This window comes from Rhinatrema bivittatum, chromosome 15 (assembly GCF_901001135.1).
Source record: "Rhinatrema bivittatum chromosome 15, aRhiBiv1.1, whole genome shotgun sequence".
Classification (NCBI taxonomy): Eukaryota; Metazoa; Chordata; class Amphibia; order Gymnophiona; family Rhinatrematidae; genus Rhinatrema; species Rhinatrema bivittatum.
Window position 1 is genome coordinate 33,279,239 of NC_042629.1, and position 19,090 is coordinate 33,298,328.

Below are 19,090 nucleotides of genomic sequence, written 5' to 3' on the forward strand. Positions count from 1 at the left end.
TCTCTGCTTGTTGCCAGCCCTGACCACTGTCTATACCTGAACTGTCTCTGACCACTCACCGAAGCCCTGCTGGCTCCTGGATTGCAAAGGCTCAACCCATGAGGAATGGGGCTGATATAGGTGAAGCTCCAGCTCCTGTCCTGGTAAGGGCTTGTCCACCAGCTGTCAGCATGGGCCTAGAGGGTTCGACTTCTAGGCTGCAACAACCATGCCACAGTCTACGGGCTCACTGACCGTGACGGCGGTGAAGAGTAGTGAAAGGGGAGTTAGTTCTAATACTCCATTTCTCTGAAGATTTGCAGAGTGGATTTCTGGCTAGATTCAGAGTAAGGGCTGTCAGACTGGGAGATCTACTTTCAGAGTTGCTAATGATATAATGATTCAGAACTTTGGCTCATTTAGCCAGTCCCAGAATCCTCAGGGGCTGTTTCACACTGACACTGCTGAGATACAGTGAACTTCTGACCACCTCAGACTCAAGAATGTGGAAGATCTGGGAAACCTGTAGGCTCTGCAAAGCCTATAATTAAAGGCCAGAGGGCTATCAGTGACAATATCTAAATCATAATACAAGGACCATAATACAAGCTTGGTTCTCACAGATTCCTTATCTCACTGACAGAAGCCAGGTGAACTGAAGATTCCCAGAGGTCACAGCTTTAAATTAGAAGCCTGGCACCAGCAACAGAATTCAGGCCTACTATCTATTCAGAACTCAGGTCTACTATCTATTTACAAAACACAGAAGATCAGAAGGAACAAAGTACATCAAAGCCATGTTGATAAAGGAACTTTTTATGGTGGGAGGAGTTTTCTCAGGGTAGAGGAGATTAGGTTGTGACACTGTCAAATTGGTGAATGATCCTCTTACAAGCATTTTCTTTGTATAGTTGAAAGTATAAAATAACAGCGTGTACCAGAGATTACAAGACACAGTGATGATCTGCCTGTTTTGCAAGGTTGACAACTGTGCTTCCAAAGATATGAAATATTAAAATTTATATTGGTTCTAAAAATTCTGATTCATATCTTTGTTTGAAAATGTGCTGACAAGCGTCTTTTGAAAGTCTAATATTTAGACACTGCTCAGAAAAAAAACCCCAAAAAAACAAAACAGCAGAAGCTCCACTGTTCAGGAGAGTTTCAGTGTGACTGCTTGACGACATATCTGCAAACTAGAAAGCAGGGACCAGAAATGGAAGAGTCCCATCTCCAAAGAGTATTTCAGAGCTAGTGGGTGGAGGAGAAAAGAAACCTCTCATGTGTGACTAACATTTTGAACCCTATACTTGCTTTTGTTCTTGCTGTATCAACTGCACTGTTATTCAGTGTGCGTGCTACTGGTTTTATTCATCTGCATCATTTATTCCAGACTGTGGGTCAGAGTTGCTATTCTTAAGGAAGGTGTCTGAAGATCTCCAAACAGCATAAGAGCTCTGAAAGTCTAACACTACCCCTTCAGGAAAGAACCCAAAGAAGCATAGGGTGTATTACAGAGGGTTACAAATGTTAAAAAAATAAAATAAACTTAGAGCTCTAAATTAACAAAAGAAGCAAGGGAAAAAAAATCAGCAAATTCAATGTTCCTGATGAAAATTATTTCTGTTTATAAGTTAAATTTATAAATCACTAAATGCAGAAAGCTCAATGCAACGTACAATAAAATCTAAAAAAAAACAATGAACATCCAACAGATCCCTAAAATCATAATAAAACTAGAAAAGTTCAAAACTTAACCTAAAAACTAAATTACATAATAAAAGTGAAAGATCTTTTCTTGAACATGCTCAAACTCAAGAATTTCAGCAACATCAGACAAGTAGCATACAAGAGACAGTCAGTAAAGATGAATTTAAGCACAGCATCAGAACAGCTTAAGTTCTCCCTATTTATTCCCTCTCAGAAACACCAGAAAACAACTGTGAAGTTCAGATCAAGTCTCCGTCTAGAAATCTGCATCCAGACACTAATCTAGGATTAGTACATAACATGTGCGGCTATCAAACTAGATACAGTAAGAAGGCATCATGTAGGGATGGGCAGAATAGTTATGATTTGGAATCGCCCAGCCCAAAATCCAGATATCATATGTGATGGGGGTTTTCTACTCCGTGATCTTGTACTATTCATCCATGCCTCAGTCAGGCCGAAGATGTGGCAGCCTCCTCTCAGCCCCAACCGGACCAAAAACGGGCTTCTTCCTCTGCATCCCATCCATCCCTGCTTATACCAGCCATGAACATCCACTCAGTCTCAGAGCTCTGTTTCATCAGCCCCTGTACTTTAACAAGATGCTTTCAAAACATAAAGCAGGGCTGCCAACACCCGGGGCTTATTTGTTCCACAACTTAGTTATAAGCTGTACAGTTTATTTTACCTATACTCCCCCTGTGATGAGAAAAATCTGAAAAAATCATCATCTTCTGATAAGCCAAACAGCTACCAAAATCTAGGGAAGACTTTGCCCCAAACATCCCACGCTCAGTACAAAGTACAAAAGGTGCAATCGCACCAAGCCCTGCATTCGAGGAGCCCAGAGGCAGTCGCATTTCACAGGCCTAAATACTGCCCTGTAGCATGGGCTGGCAGCAAGAGGTGGAACCTTCATCTCCTCCCTACCCCTGCTCTCTCCCGCTGGGGTAAGTGTGGAGAAGCCGCTAGAGCCATTGCTGGGCCTACCTGCTTAGGAGAACATGGCAGCAGCAGGGACCTATGAAAAAGCCCTGCATTACTGCACCAGGCTCCCCTCCAGCCATGCTAAGCTTGCAGTGTAATACCTGGCAACCCTCATAGAGCCATTTGTTAAGGACAGGCAGTCATTACTTGATCAATAACAGGCTCACTGTAAGACGTCAAGAACTGCTCAGATTTAAAACAAAGGCGAGGCAAGCAAGGCTCTGTTTCAGGGTAATATGTAAGAACTAGAACCAGAAACGGAAATGGTATAGCGCTAAGAGTTCACAGATCCTTGTGTAGCATTAATCAAAAACGTGAAGACTTAAATCAAGCGTTTCCACTTTTTATTCATGGATTGTTAGGGGACAGAAACCTCTAAGAATTCATGAATAAAAGGTGGAAACGCTTGATTTAAGTCTTCACTTGATTAATGCTACACAAGGATCTGTGAACTCCTAGCGCTATACCATTTCTGCTTATGGTTATTCCCACTAGTGTATACCGCACATCTCCACTTCCCATTGGCTGAGAACTAGAACCAGGCCAGCTCTTTGATGGCTGGGCCCATAATGGGAGGCAAAAAAAAAAAGAGAAGATCACACCAGTAGGGTAGGCAGCAGTCATAAAAGGAGCCAACTCCCATCTGTGGCAACACCAAGCATGGCTTCCTCTCCCCTGCATCCTACGCAACAGCTCAGCTCTGCCGCGTGCCTGGCAAGCCAGATGGGGAGCGGGAAGAAGAAGTGCTTTCCACCATGCTGCCGCTTCTCCCGCAGCCCTGTGGTTGACTCTGCTGAGTTTCCTCAGGAGAACCAATGAGCTGTGGGAGAAGAGGCAGCAGTGTTCGGAGAATCACATCCCCTCACTGGCTGGGGGAAAGCAGCACAGGAGGAGTGGTGAGGTTAAGTCTAGGGAAGGGGGCCTATGGGGGGTTAGGGATTGGGGAGAGAGAGATAAGACTAACCACAAGGAATCAGGAAGGAGAGAGAGGGGCGACAGCAAGGGGAGGGAAAGATAGAGGAGAGCAAGGGGGCGATGTGTACATCTGCAGCATGTAATTACATGTTACTTATTTGCGAGGGGGTGTGAGGGATGTAACGGTGAAACTTCTGACTTGGGCAAAATATAACCTTGATCTGGCACTGGTTCAATTGCTCACCATCTCTCTTTACAAAGAAACCCCCTGAGTTGGCCAAAAACATGAACCATTTTTCCATTTCTCACACCTGAAAGATCTCTTCCTACAACACATTACACATTTGGAAAATAAGTCATTTTGTTACCCTCAAGAGCTCCGTGTGGTCTGTATGAGAAAGATTAGGAACCAGATCAACTGAACCAAAATTTATTTGGTGGACAACGAACAGTTTTCCATTTGAACTGAAGCGACTGTTAGTATTTTTATAAGGGAATCACACTAGGGCTGCTTCCAGCCTGCACTGCTCGTGCGTATCTTCACAGCAGAAGGGTTTCATTAGCTACATGCAGCCAGAAAAGGTTTGGATTGGCCTTGCTGGGCCTTTTCACAGCATAAAGTCAGGCAGCACAGAACCCAGACCTGTGGACGTCTTACCCCACAATACTGCTCCTCGTTGAAGATCTGAGGCGGGAGAGGGATTCCATTCTGGGGCTTCTTTTCACCGGGGACGTTGTCTCGCATCCATTTCCGATTGTCTTCGTTGCATGCAATGTCCTTCTCTTCAAAATCAATCCTGTTGGCCTCCAGAAAGCCCACTACCTCTTGCTGCTTCTTCTTAATCTGCTTAGGAAATACAGAAATGTGACTTTAGTGTTTCGCTGCTCAGTCCGGGAGACTTAAGTATCTTTGCTGTTTTCAGAAAGCCAACAATGCCTTAACAATTCTAGGCATGGCGTTGAAGGGGAGAGACCTCCAGAGATACAGGAGCAGGAAGAGAGGGGTCACCCTCTCAGGACGCCCCTCTTTCTGAACTGATGATCAGCTTGAGCAGCAGCATCCTGTTGGGCTCGACCCTTAAAGGTGCAGGGGAGGGCCGATGGAAAATCTACAGTGCTCTGAATGCCTCTGGCCCACACCTCTATACTTTTTAAGGAGCGGGTCTAACAGGACTCTGCCATTCATGCCGAGCGGTGCATAGAAGGGAAAAAAAAAAAAGTGTTGCCAGGATGGATAAGGAGGTACCCCCGTTCAGCTCAGTGCCCCTGGACAGCTGCCTGCACTGCCTAGTGGGAAATCTGGGCCTATACCTAAGACAAGTATTGCTGCCACCTCCTGTAGTGCTGCTCTTTCACTGACCATGGAGGTTGCCACCTGGCTGGTATTCAGCCATCCTGGCTTTTTTTTTTTTTTAATATATAAAAACACACCTGGTCAGGCTGGCTGCTGGCACAAGTTCAAAACCAGCTACGTAAAAGTCAGTTTTGAACTGCCCCTCTCCCTGCTTGCCGGCTGTATTAAAGTACACACAATCACAGGGCAGCAAGACCACAGCAGCTCCAGTGGGAGATGGGAGGGAGCAACAGCCAACTGTGCTCTCTGTAGCTCCTCCCCTCCTGTCCCCCATATGCACTGCCTATTGCTGCAGGGACAGGAGAAGGAACCGCAGACACCTCTACTTTTAAAAACTATGCGCTACCAGCGGAGGAAGGAAGGAAGGAAGGACCCCCCCCAGAACCAGCAAGCAATGAATGATGTGGGAGAAGGTGACAAGCCACAGAGAGGTGGTGAATGCTGGGGAGGTGGAGGGAGGGTGGGTGAATGTACAGGCGTGAAGAAGAGGGAGTGAAGCCAGAGGTTGGAGATAATAAAAGAATAGGAAAACATGCTTATTGGGGGGGGGGGGGGTTTCTCTCAGCTAGTAACCCCAGAATCACTGTCTTCTGTGTCAAACTTTCTTACTAATTGCAAAAGGAATGTTTGATTTAAAAAAAAAAAGCAATGTGGTCCAAACACACAACTTGATCCCATTAATGAAACATAAAACTGTAAAATTCTGCCTTCTATACCAAAGGGATTGGTTTATTGAACGATACAGATTGTTAGAAGGGGGGGGGGGGGATGTCACAAAATGAAACACTATGACAACCTGTGGTGTGGTGTCACGAACTACAAGACTGGAAAGTTCCCAGGGTGCAACTCTGTTCTCATCCTGACTTTCTCAGTTTACACAGCTGAACATGTTGATCCCTACAGTAACACAAGCTGTCCTACAGTCTGAGTTCCCTGGAGTGTGCTGCCAGACCTACACTCCCAGAGGTGGCTGCAAAACCAGATGGGATCTTGTCTGAAGCAAAACTAGCATAAAAAGGAGTCCAGTCCACAATATCATTACTATTAGGAAAATCAAGAGTAAATCCACCACAAGAAAACTGGAAAAGTCATTCGCAAATACTAGGCTGAATAATAAACCCAGTTCAGCTAGTTATTTATATTATTTACTTTTAATATTTATAGCCTGCTTTTCCAAACTGCTCAAACCAGACTCCAGCAAAAAAAAAAAAAAAAAAAATCACATCATTTACAAAGTGAAAATTATCACCACTTACAAAGTAAAAATCAAGCATATAATACAACAAATGGCATAATTAATTGACAATGTGATATCATAGAAATGTAATAAGAAATATAAACAGCAGCAGATGTTAGGAAATAAAACCAGCAAGATAAAACAATTCTAAGAACCAATAAAATGACACATTGAAAAGCATTATGCATGGTGTGACACGGGGGTACGTTTGGGGTTCTGATGGTCCCAAACTCAAGCAATCTGAACCAAACTTGGGATTCCCCCACAACTTTCAACAAACGACCACTGTACCAATTTTCAGGCAAATCAATACAGTGCTTGTGCTGCTGCAATATGTGTAAGGATGGACGGACAAATGGGCCGAAGATTGACAACAGGAGGGTTGGCCTAACAAATGTCCCTAAAAATAAAGGGATCCATATTCAGCTGCTGTGTAGCTCTGTTAGCTAGATAAACGTATCCAACCAACTTTAGGATAGCCTTGTAGATAAATTAACCCGCTAACTCTGAATATCTTATCTGGCTAACTCAGCTCCTCCCCGTTAATCCCATTCCCTGCCCCTGATTTATGTGGCTAAATATTTATCCAGCTAAGTGGCGCTCACTGACCCTAGCCAGATAAGCAGTACTTAGCCTAAAGTGCCCTTTTGAATATCGGCCTCCTAAAGACTCAGATATCACATTTACCAATAAAACTGACCTTTTATATCTCGGAATAGGACCATAACAAGAATCAATCGCTTTTAAAATGTCACCGTCTATGTTAATCTTAGCACATATTTTATCTGTTAAGTGTGTTAGCAGAAAATGGATTGCATCACCCGGTTAAAGCTAAACTGATTAAAGAATGGACTGACTCTTCATTAGGAAATTAGCCTGTTTACAGACATGGCTGGTAATAAAACCCCACACTTTCATAGACATGATTCCTTTGAAAGACAGTTCCACAAAGTGGAAACAATCCTCGAAAAAGCCTTTTTTGGGGTTCCTGATAAGTTGGAACCTTTGCTTTCAGACTTCATTTTGTTTCCCTGGGAATTTATCAGTGTTTATAAGAATCAAACAGCAGAAAATCAGTGGGGGGGGGGGGGGGGGGGGGGGGGGGGAAGGACTCTTTTTTTCCTCCAAAGATTTTCTCCTGTATTTTTGGTTGGTTATAATAAACACTGAAAAGTTCTTGTGGAAAACAACTGAAAACAAAGGTCCCTACTGATAAGATTATCAGGGTTGCTGTAGACATGGTGGTGGAGGAAATATTTTTCACGGGTTTTCCCTTAGAAAAACTCTTCCTGGCAGCTGTCACTTTGCCCTCCATTGCCTGAAGCACAAAATTTAAATTGCGAGCCCACTGGAAACAGGGAAACACCTACAGTCCTGGACCGTAATCTGCTTTGAATTGGCTGGAAAACAGAATATAAAAATCAAACATAGCTGACACAGGAGATGTCGGGGCAGTAAACAGTGGTGGTTAGAGAGGCAGGATCCCATACAATTGATCTATTTCCTGTTACTCCCTACGTGGCCCAAAGCCGGGACATATGTGCAGGAATCGCGCATATCTCCCGGAACGCGCACAAATCAAGAAGTCAAAAAGGGGAGTGGCATGGGTGTGCCAGGTCTGTAACCGGAAGCATGTACGCGCATAAGTGTTCGCCTGGGTCCCCTACCACATAACTTTACTTCTGCTATGGATGGCGTGTAAGTTTTAAAATAAAAATAAATCAGGGCTAGTCAGCGGGGTATGAAGGGTCGGGGCTAACAGGGTAAAAGGGAGGCTAGGAAGTTGGGAGCCTTTACCTGGGCGAACTGGGAATGTACTAGAGAAACTGGTAATTGCATCGGCGCACGTATCTAATAACATCCTCATACACACACACACTTATGCACTGGAGCCGGCGTTTGTGCACACAAGCGTGTGTCCATACAAAATTGCGCCAATTTTATAATCATACGTTCATGTTATTAAAATGGCTGCGTCCATTCGCGCAAGCTGCAATACGTGTGCACATGTATGCCCGCCTAGCTCTTTAAAAGTTACCTCTCTCAGCAAATATGTGCACACAGCCAAAATGAATCAAATGAATAGAACAACGAATGCAGATCCCTATTGGATATTAGGAATGAAACCAATTATCTGAAGCTCAGAAAATTAGCAAAATCTTGAATGTGTACTCCGATATTTGATAATCAGCCTGGATTTTGTTTCATGTATTATATTGAATTCAAGGAATAACACTGAGATAGACACAGTGGCGTAGCTAGACAATTTGGCGCCCGGGGCAAGAGACTTCTTCGGCGCCCCCTCCCTCCATCAATGATTTGCATCTTGCGTAAAAATTGACGGTAACATTGATTCGCTCTGGTCCGCCTTCTAGTATGTGATGCCTGATTTAGGGAACCGATCCGCTCTCCTTTTTATATTCCTTTGTAAAACTGGCAGACCGGGTTCTTTGCTTCTCTTGCCTCGGTCTGTCAGTCTGTCTGGCTTTGGTTCGGAGCGTCTCTCCGTCTCAGTCTCTGCCTCGGTCTCCCAAAGGCTCCGGGGAGGGGAAAGGGGGGTGGGGAGGAGTCTTCGCCGGCCTCGCCGGCTTCCCATTGGTCGGTCCCGGGCAGCCCTGCCCCTTTTTCCTGGAAAGTTCTTGGAAATCTATCAAAGGTATTTCCTTTCGCCCACGTGCTGACGGCAGCTCCGAGCTGCTGCTACCCAGCAGGAGCTGGGGCGACAACCGGAACCCGCACCCCGTTCTCTATTACGCACCTGAACCAGTACCAAGCGGGAACAGTCATCCCCCCCCGCGGTGAGGGGTTCAGAGGCCCTAGTTCCAGCCCCCGCCTGCCCGGCTATTTATACCGCTCCCCCGTGGGGGAGGCTCCAGCGCCCGAGCTGTGATTCTCATACACACACACCGCTCCTTTCTCACATACACACAGAAGCACCCTTCCGATCCAAGGTTGAACAGCTGGTCTCCGGCGGCGGTTAGCAGACCAGTGTTCACTTCTTCGGCCCCCGCCGGCCTCGATTTTAATGTCTTCGGCCCTCTTGGTCTCCAGTGGGGGCCGAAGACATTAAAATAGAGGCCGGCGGGGGCCGAAGAAAAGAAGATGGGCGCCGCCCAGTCAGCCCCCGCTTGAGGCTGGCTGGGCCCATCTTCTTTGCTTTGGCCTCCGCCACCGGCCTCGATTTTAATTTATTCGGCCCCCGCCGGCCTTTGGGGGCCGGCTGTCTCCGGCGGAGGCCGAAGAAATTAAAATCAAAGCCGGCGGAGGCCGAAGAAAAGAAGATGGGCGCCTCTCAGCCAGCCCCCGCTTGAGGCTGGCTGAGAGGCGCCCATCTTCTTTTCTTTGGCCCCCGCCGGCCTCGATTTGTATTTCTTCGGCCCCTGCCGGCTTGGCGAAGGCGTTGAGGTTGGGCTGAAGAAGAGCCACGCGGTCGAGACCACGTGACCAGGTAGACCGGCCCACTGGGGGATGCCCGATCCCCAGATAGGTCAATCCGCCCCTGACCATTACTATAAATCTCTCATAACAAAACAAAACAAAAAAAAAAGACGATCTGCCAGTATTCAACAACACTTACATCTGGGCTTAAAATACTAAATTTCTTTTTTTATTTAAATAGCTTTTTGGCGCCCCCTTAGACCCGGTGCGGCCGCCCACCCCGCGCTACGCCACTGGATAGACAGCTTATTAATCACCCTGGTTTAGAGGAATAAAACAGTTGAACCTTTACCAAGTTAGTAGGAAGTATGATTAGTCAGTTTTAATGTACAATGGGTTAAACTGGATTAGCAATGTGTTTTTTAAATATGTTGTGAAAATGCATGCCTTCATGTTTTAGCTATGTCTATTTTATGAAATTGTATATGTTTATATAAGTTTTTATATGGGCAATATATCAAGTATGAATAAACAAACACACTGACAAGGTACTAAATACCAGGGGTGTGAGTTTGAAAACCTACATCTCTCTCACCCCAGGAGCAGGGTGCACTTAGCTGTCTCCTATCAAGCAATCTCTCCCATGCATGTCCATTTTACACAATAAAACAAAAAAAAAGTGATAAATATGATATTATGAGAGAATGAAGATAAACGTTAACATGGAGATGTATTCACACTGCCTTATTTTGTTTGATTTCAGCCGCCACTAACCAATGGCAAGGCAGCTTTCAAAGTGCTTGCTGTCACCCAAAGGCAGGGTAGTTTTCACAGTGATTTATGACATCACTGTATGCTCTGACCTCTCAGATTTCAGCTGACCTGAGCTGGCCTATTTCCCTATAGGGAAGAAAAAGAAAAAAAGGATACTACGTCTTGGAAGAGAGAAGGGCATATGAAAAATGTAAGCCAGGAATCAGAGTTCTTTATTATCTGTGGCACAAATTTACATAACATTGGATGAACGGTTCAAACGTTAGAAGGATAGTGGACAGAAGCCAGGACAATTAAAAAAAAAAAATATATATATATATAGCATCATAATATATATATATTAAGATATGTCTTGAGCATTGGTATATTAAAAGAAGTTAAATAAATAAATCTGAAATAAATTTCTGGTGATACTTGGGTAACTTTTATGCACACATTCCTTCCAATTGTTTCACCATTTTAGCATTCATTTTGTGTTTGTAATTGTTAGGATTTCGCCTGCTACGGAGCCTCCTCCTATCCTGCTGCCTTCTGCGATGATGCCGCCCCACCAGCAGAGGCCTCTAGCAAGCTTGGCTTCCAGCCTTGCCAAGCTCCTCCTCTCAGCCTGCACCATACCCAAGCTCCAGCCCCATTTAACTCTGCCTTGTCAGAACCTCCTAGCCTGCTCATGGAGTTACCTTTGGATCCTTGACCTAGCCGCTCTTATTCTCGCTCCAAAAAACACAGACACCGCAATTATTAACCAGTTGCCAACACAACAATATGACATCTTCTCTATCCCCAGACCTAAAAAAAGAGGGGGTGGAATAATGTTAATAGCAAAAAAAGAACTGAGACTGTCCCAACAAGCCTTCAAATCGACGACCAAATTAGAAATCGGACTATTCAAATCCTCCCAGCTTCAAGTCTGCCTTATTTACGCCCCCCCGGGGCTCCTAGAATCCGACCCTTCTCCACTCATCGAAACCATAGCCAAACACATCAACACTAACTCACCGGCTATTATCTTAGGAGACTTCAACATCCATGTTGACTCCCCTACCCTATCATCTAATTGCGAAGCTCTTCTCCTTTCTCTCCAGGCTATGGGATTCAAACAAATTATAAACAACCCCACACACAAGGCAGGCCACACACTTGACCTGATATTCACTAACGAAACCGTCTCGCCCATCACCCCTCCTTCCTGCTCTCCCATCCCCTGGTCAGATCACTCGATGATAACTACAAAATTATATATAAAACAAAAATTGACCCCTATTGTTACTAAATCCTCGATCCAGTTCAGGAAACCCTGTTCCATGGACACTCTCAACAACAGCCTGGCCGAAGAACTAATTAAACTGGACTTCTCAGATGCGGATACCGCTATGGACTCCTGGCAAACTATTACACACTCAGTAGCTAACAGAATTTGCCCTGTAACAACAAAGTTATCAACCCAGCCCGCACGAACAAGAAACCCTGGTTCTCAACCGAACTAAGGAAACTCAAACAGGATCTACAACACAAAGAACAACGCTGGCGGAAAGATTCCTCCCCTTCCTCACTTGCTTCGTACAAAACTGCAATGAGCTACTATAGGACATCCATTACCCGCACCAAACGAGATTTCTACGCCAAAAAAATACACGGCTTCTTATATGACCCTAAAACTCTGTTCTCATATGTAGCTGCCCTTACCACACCTATGCCCCTCACCATCCCAGAGGAAGAAGCCCAGAACAAATCTACAGAGTTGGCTATCTTTTTTGATAACAAAATCAAAAACCTTCTTGCCCCCCTGGCTTCAACTAACATGGCTCCAAACCCTTCGCAACCATTAAGCCTCGCAACTAATAACCCTCCACCAAATATCCACAGACCGTCACTAGAAATTCTTGAACAGACATCCTCCCTGGAAATTGAATCAATAATCAAGAAAATGAAACCTTCCACTCATCCTCTGGACCAAATACCGACCAAACTACTTCTCACCATCCCTAACACCATTGCTAAACCGCTGGCAGACATCATAAATTGCTCCCTCAATCAAGGATCGGTCCCGGACTCCTTAAAAATTGCTTCACTTAAACCCTTACTTAAAAAACCCAACCTGGACCCAGCCGACCCTGCAAACTTCCGCCCCATTGCAAACCTACCTTTTATAGCCAAGCTAATGGAAAAGCTTGTCAACATCCGACTCACAGACTACCTTGACTCCCACAATATTCTCTACCCCTCTCAATTCGGATTCAGGAAACGCCTAAACACAGAATCCCTCCTTCTTTCTCTAACGGACAACATCCTGATGGGCCTTGACAAGGGACAATCTTACCTGCTAGCCCTTCTCGACATCTCTGCCGCGTTCGACACGGTAAACCACAATATCCTCATTAACCGCTTAATGGAAATAGGCATATCCGGCTCTGCACTGCTCTGGTTCACATCCTTTCTGAACAACAGACACTACAAAGTCAAAATAAATGACAAAGAATCTCACTCCATTCCATCAAACCAAGGTGTACCTCAGGGTTCGTCTCTTTCCCCTACCCTGTTCAATATATATCTACTCCCTTTATGCCAGCTACTCAATAGTCTCAATCTCACCCACTTTATATACGCGGACGATGTACAAATCATAATCCCCATTTCAGACCCCATCTCTACTCTAAATTTCTGGAACAACTGCTTACACGCCATCAACCTTCTGCTCTCGAGTCTCAATCTGGTCCTAAATACTTCCAAAACGGAACTACTGGTTATCTCCCCTTGTGACAACAACCCCCTCGCAAATAATGCTAGCATCCCATTAGCAAACCAGGTTAGAGATCTTGGGGCCACCCTTGACTCTAGAATGAATTTCAAAAAATTCATTAACGCCACAACCAAAGAATGCTTCTTCAAGCTACAGGTCCTGAAGCAACTTAGACCGCTCTTACACTTCAAGGATTTCCGTTCGGTGCTTCAAGCCATACTGTTTTCAAAGATAGACTATTGTAATGCTCTATTACTTGGTCTGCCTGCTTCGTCCACCAAACCTCTTCAGATGCTGCAAAACGCAGCGGCTAGGATCCTTACAAACACTCGTCGCAAGGACCATATCACACCAATACTAAAAATTCTACACTGGCTGCCCATCCAATATAGAATACTTTTCAAGGCTCTCACCATCATCCACAAATCAGTCTACCAGCAATCCACTCTCCAACTCACCTTCCCACTTGAATTACATACTTCCGCAAGACCGATCAGAACTGCCTACAAAGGTTCGCTCAAGGCCCCCCCCCCAACAAATCATCGGTCCACAACACTATTCACAAGCGAGCTCTTTCAACAGCAGGTCCACTACATTGGAATTCACTTCCACAAGACTTACGCCAAGAACAATGCCATTCAACTTTCAGAAAGAAATTGAAAACCTGGCTTTTCGCAGAAGCCTACCGCTGAAGGTTCTCCTCAACCATCACTGACTCTCACTCCCCCACCCCTCCCCTATCCCTTCCCCCCACCCAACCTCACCCTTTCCTTCTCCCTCTGGACATACCAGGCTAATAACTGCCTAGGACAAACCTATGTTTTGTATCTTACAGTTTTTGTTGATTTATATATTTATCTCTCTCTAATTGTTTCTTAGTTTAAACTCTGCACTGTCTTCCATTGCCCAGGTTCTATGCTCCCTGTTTAATGTAACTTTACTTTCTACCTTGATGTTAATTGGTTTCCCCTCAGTTACATTGTAAACCGGTACGATAAGACCTAGTCTTGAGCATCGGTATAGGAAAAGAAATTAAATAAATAAATAAATAAATCTTGTTTTATGACCTCCAAGCCATCTAGCCTCTTACCTTGTGGCCTATCCAGGCCTTCTCTTGCTTTGTGGCCCTTGGGCCTTCTCTTGCCTTGCAGCCTTCAGGCCTCCTTTAAAGCTGCCTTCAGGCCTTGATGTTTCTAGTTCTCTGTTGCCTGTCTCTATCTAGTCTTGTCTTCTGTCTGTCCCATTAGTTGTCTCTGTCCACAGCCTCACCTGATCCAGCCTGTTCAAGCCTTACCTAATTCAGACTCACTATGTACTGCTGCCATAGTGGAGTCCTTCTAGTCTCCAGAACCCAAAGGACCAACCTGCAGGGGAGGGGGGTGGCTGTCTAGACAGAAGACCGGCCCTTGTCCTATCCATCGTCCTGCTTTATCATCCTTTGGCTTTAAAAAAAAAAAACAAAAAAAAACCCATTTCTAAATGATTTTTGAAAAAATTGTTTTTTACTAATACACATTAAATTTATTAAATTATCACGCTTAGAAACACAAAAAAAAAATGGATGGAGGTTGGAGGGTTGATGATTAAAAAGTGATCATAACATTTACTAGATAGTAATGTTTAAATTGTATAAAACCTTCCACTCCACCCTTACATACTTTTTTCTATAGTGGTGATGTAATCAATACAGAGCATAGTCTGCATTTAAAAAAAAAAAAAAAAAAATTTTTTAATTCGTCAGAGAATAGTTTTCTTGAGGTGTTATATCGAGTTGATTACTCCAGGGGTGGCCAACCTATGGCTGGGGAGCCACACGCGGCTCTGTTATGTGAAAGTTGTGGCTCTTGCCTTTCTATCCCCATGGCAAAATGAGCACCAATGCAGAGGACAGGAGAGGAGGGGCTGGAGCAGGGAGCACAGGAAAGAGCTATGCTGTTTTCTGCTTCACACCTTCTCCTCTTGTTGCAACTGCTGATTACAGTGGAAAATGGCGAGGAGGACTGGAGCAGGCTTTTCTCTACGCATCCCTGCACTGCATCTTCCTTCCTGTCTGTATCAGCATAGGAAGATGGAAAGGGGAGGGGTGAGCCTATGGCTGACAGGACAGCAAAGAGAGACAGGTCAGCTCCTTGCTCCAGCCCTCCTCATTCTTCCCACTGCCACCCGCTGCCTGGAGCAGAGGGGCTCTTCTCTGTTCTGCTATCCAGAATGGATAGAGTAAACCGTGCTTAAGGCCAAGCAGATCACTTGGGATTTACCAGAAGGAGGGAGTTACCCCGAACTCCAGTCAGGCCGAAATGGATTTGTGCAGGGGATGAATGCTTTTGGTAGGCGTGACATGAAAAGGAGTGAATATGGGGAGAGTTGAGGGGAGGGCTAAATACTAGGGAACAGCAAGAAGAACTATTGCTGAATTCAGTAATGTAAATTGTACTATCTGGCATCTTATTCTTCTCCAATATCCATACTGCCAGGGGTTATGCAGCAGGTGTGATGAGAGGAATGGATGGTGAGCTAGGTAAAGAGTTGCATGAGAGCCATGTGGGAGTGGAGTTGTGTTTGAAATAGTGTGGGTGGAGTGGTGGGGACATGATTAAGCCAGGTGTGGAGGCAAGAGAAGAGAGAGAGAGAGAGAGAAAGATGGGGCAAGGAGATTCTGATATGTTGGGCTAGAGAAGGAGAGAGAAAGGGTGGGGCAGGAAGGAAATGAGAGGGTGTTGGGGGGGGATACTGGTGCTGAGCAGAGGGTAAGAGGAGTGGGGTGGGGCATTAAATCGGGGCCAACAAGCCCCCATCATTGTCCTTGTAGAGGATGGGGATATTATGCTGGGGCAGCCAAGAGAAAGGCTGATTCCTTTGCTCCCTGGTGCAGAATTCAGTGCAAGCAACCCTTTTTCTCAGGAAGGGAATAAATCAGATACTCTACTCCCAAGCTTAAGGCCTGCCTTCTTTTTGGAAGATCCTCTGGGAGGCAGCACAGGAACAAATGAAGGAGGAATAGCCTGCCTCACAGAAATGTATCTCCACTGAAGGAATTAAATGATTGGTGCTGTTACTAATCTAAGGGACTGGATTTTGCCAGGAATAAATTCTGGGTACTAAGTAATTTGGTTTGCTGCTAACGCTATTTTTGCTTCTGTCTGAAACTTTTTACCGTGGAAGCTTGTGGCTTGATTTGTGTGAAGATACCCCAGGAAAGCCAGAACTAAAATCCCATTGTCAGTCCTTGTGACCTTGGGCAAGTCACTTCACCTTTCATTGACAGAGGTACAAATTTAAATTATAGCCCTTGGAGACTGGGAAATACATAGAGTATCTAAACGTAATCTACTTTGAATGTCACAAAAAGGTGGAATATAAATCAAATTAATTATATTATTGAAATTACCAAATCTCAGGTGTAAACTGACTTATTTAAGCATTTGGGCTCATCTGAAGTGGAAGTTGCTACTAAATTGTTACTGTTCATAAGAAACATACAAAACAAATTGGCTATCCACTAATAATACTACCAAATAAAGTTCTAAACTAAAATATATACACACACACACACATTTGAATAAAACATTTTAACTAATCAAATTATATCAATCAAGAAAACAACAATAATTGAACAGAATTAAAAAAACCCCTCTATTCTTAATTAACATAACAACAACCACATATACACAAAAAACACACAATATATATACAAAACATTTAAAAAAATTCTACTGAAAAATCCTGGATTTCAGCAAGGGAGTTTAATATTGAACCACAGTGTGGCCCAACTATAAAAAAAAAAAAAAAAATCAAATGACTAAATTAAAATGCTGGTATGTATCCCAAAAAATATCCAGATGATTCAATAACTATGCTGACTCAAGGTAACAATTTGCTAATATATAAAAGGATGTCCACAGGAACACAAAAGATGAAGCCAATTGTCTCCATGATACTTGAAAATCCACATTATCCTAACTCACCAAATGACTAAAAGGTACTTGAAGGTTCTGAGTACTCAAAGCAACTTCACCATAATATTCTATCCAGGATGTAAAGAAGTCTGAACATGGATCATGTCTCATCGAATGAAAGAGGACAATAATCTGAATTAAATAACTACAAAAAAATAATAATAATTAAAAAAAAAAAAAAAAACCCAGACACCACACTACATAATTACTGTAAATGCACATATTTGCGTTCTAAAACCTTTCAAAAAGTTCTACAAAAGCATTCATGATATACATTTTAAAATAAACTAAATTAGTAAGCAAGCATAGCCAGCATACCTAATCACAGTACTTCAACACTTACACAGCGTTGGTAGAATCTCTCATTGAATTAAAGGTATCAGCAGACATGCCCATGCCCATATAAGTACAAACTAATGACATCACAAAAGCATAGCAACTCCAATCACAGAGCTCAACATGAATTTTTCAAATACTTATATCTAACAACCAACCAAAGACCATCCTACTCATTAAACAAGCAACCAATCTTGGTTCTAGAAAACAAACCTTTATCATCATTACATAGTTGTAGGATCAACCAATCATATCCTTCAGAAAAACATAGCTGTCATGAAAGGAAAAAAAAATGCATAACCAGTCACGACAGGTTTCCAAACATCCAGCCAGTCACACAATGAAAGAATCTTTAAATCGCCATGTTTGTTATCACCCTATCGAACAACAAAATAATGTTATTCACTGCAAGCAAACGTAGATGCAAGAAATGAATGCAGCAAAAAAAACAAACAAAAAAACCCCAAAACACCAAACTGTTCAAACTCAACTGGTGTATCAACAAACATAAAACCTCATAATAGAGACCTCCCCTCAATCTAGACGACCGTATTTAAAGAAAAATACCAACTAGGCAATCATATTTAAAGAAAAAAAAAATCCAACGCTGTTCAGCTTGTAAAAAAATTAGGTCTTGGGATAGGAGGCGATATCCTTTCATGGATTACAAACTGGTTAAAAAAGACAGGAATCAGAGAGTAGGATTAAATGGTTACCCTTTTCCACTGAGAAAATTAAACTGTGGAGTGTCTCAGGGATCTGTATTTGGACTGGTGCTTTTCAATATATATATATATAAATGATCTGGAAAGGAATACGACGAGTGAGGTTATCAAATTTGCAGATAATACAAAATTATTCAGAGTAGTTAAATCACAAGCGGATTGTGATAAATTGCAGGAAGACCTTGTGAGACTGGAAGATTGGGCATCCAAATAGATGAAATTTAATGTGGACAAGTGCAAGGTGTTGCATATAGGGAAAATAACCCTTGCTGTAGTTACACGATGTTAGGTTCCATATTAGGAGCTACCACCCAGGAAAAATCTAGGCATCATAGTGGATAACACATTGAAATCATCGGTTCAGTATGCTGCGGCAGTCAAAAAAGCAAACAATGTTAGGAATTATTAGGAAGGGAATGGTTAATAAAACGGAAAATGTCCCAATGCCTCTGTATCGCTCCATGGTGAGACCGCACCTTGAATACTGTGTACAATTCTGGTCGCCGCATCTCAAAAAAGATGTAATTGCGATGGAGAAGGTACAGAGAAGGGTGACCAAAATGATAAAGGGGATGAAACAGCTCCTCTATGAGGAAAGACTAAAGAGGTTAGGAATGTTCGGCTTGGAGAAGAGACGGCTGAGGGGTAATATGATAGAGGTCTTTAAAATAATGAGAGGTCTTGAACGAGAAGATGTGAATTGGTTATTTACACTTTCGAATAATAGAAGGACTAGGAGGCACTCCATGAAGTTAGCAAGTAGCACATATAAAGAACAATTGGAGAAAATTATTTTTCAGTCAATGCACAATTAAGCTCTGGAATTTGTTGCCAGAGGATGTGGGTTAGTGCAGTTAGTGTAGCTGGGTTAAAAAAAAGGATTGGATAAGTTCTTGGAGGAGAAGTCCATTAACTACTATTAATCAAGTTGACTTAGGGAATGGCCTCTGCTATTACTGGCATCAGTAGCATGGGATCTTTAGTGTTTGGGTACTTGCC

At 43.5% G+C, this 19,090-nt stretch overlaps 1 protein-coding gene across 2 annotated transcripts in view; it reads right to left on the bottom strand.

Moving 5' to 3' along the window:
- Positions 1 to 19,090, bottom strand: part of LOC115076616 (SH3 domain-binding glutamic acid-rich-like protein) — a 91,138-nt gene that overhangs the window by 52,442 nt on the left and 19,606 nt on the right. For both annotated transcript variants that reach the window (XM_029578260.1, XM_029578261.1), the window contains one exon: positions 4,250 to 4,435. In XM_029578260.1, coding sequence (XP_029434120.1) covers positions 4,250 to 4,435 — 186 coding nt within the window. Of the gene's footprint in view, positions 1 to 4,249; positions 4,436 to 19,090 lie in introns of those variants that run through there.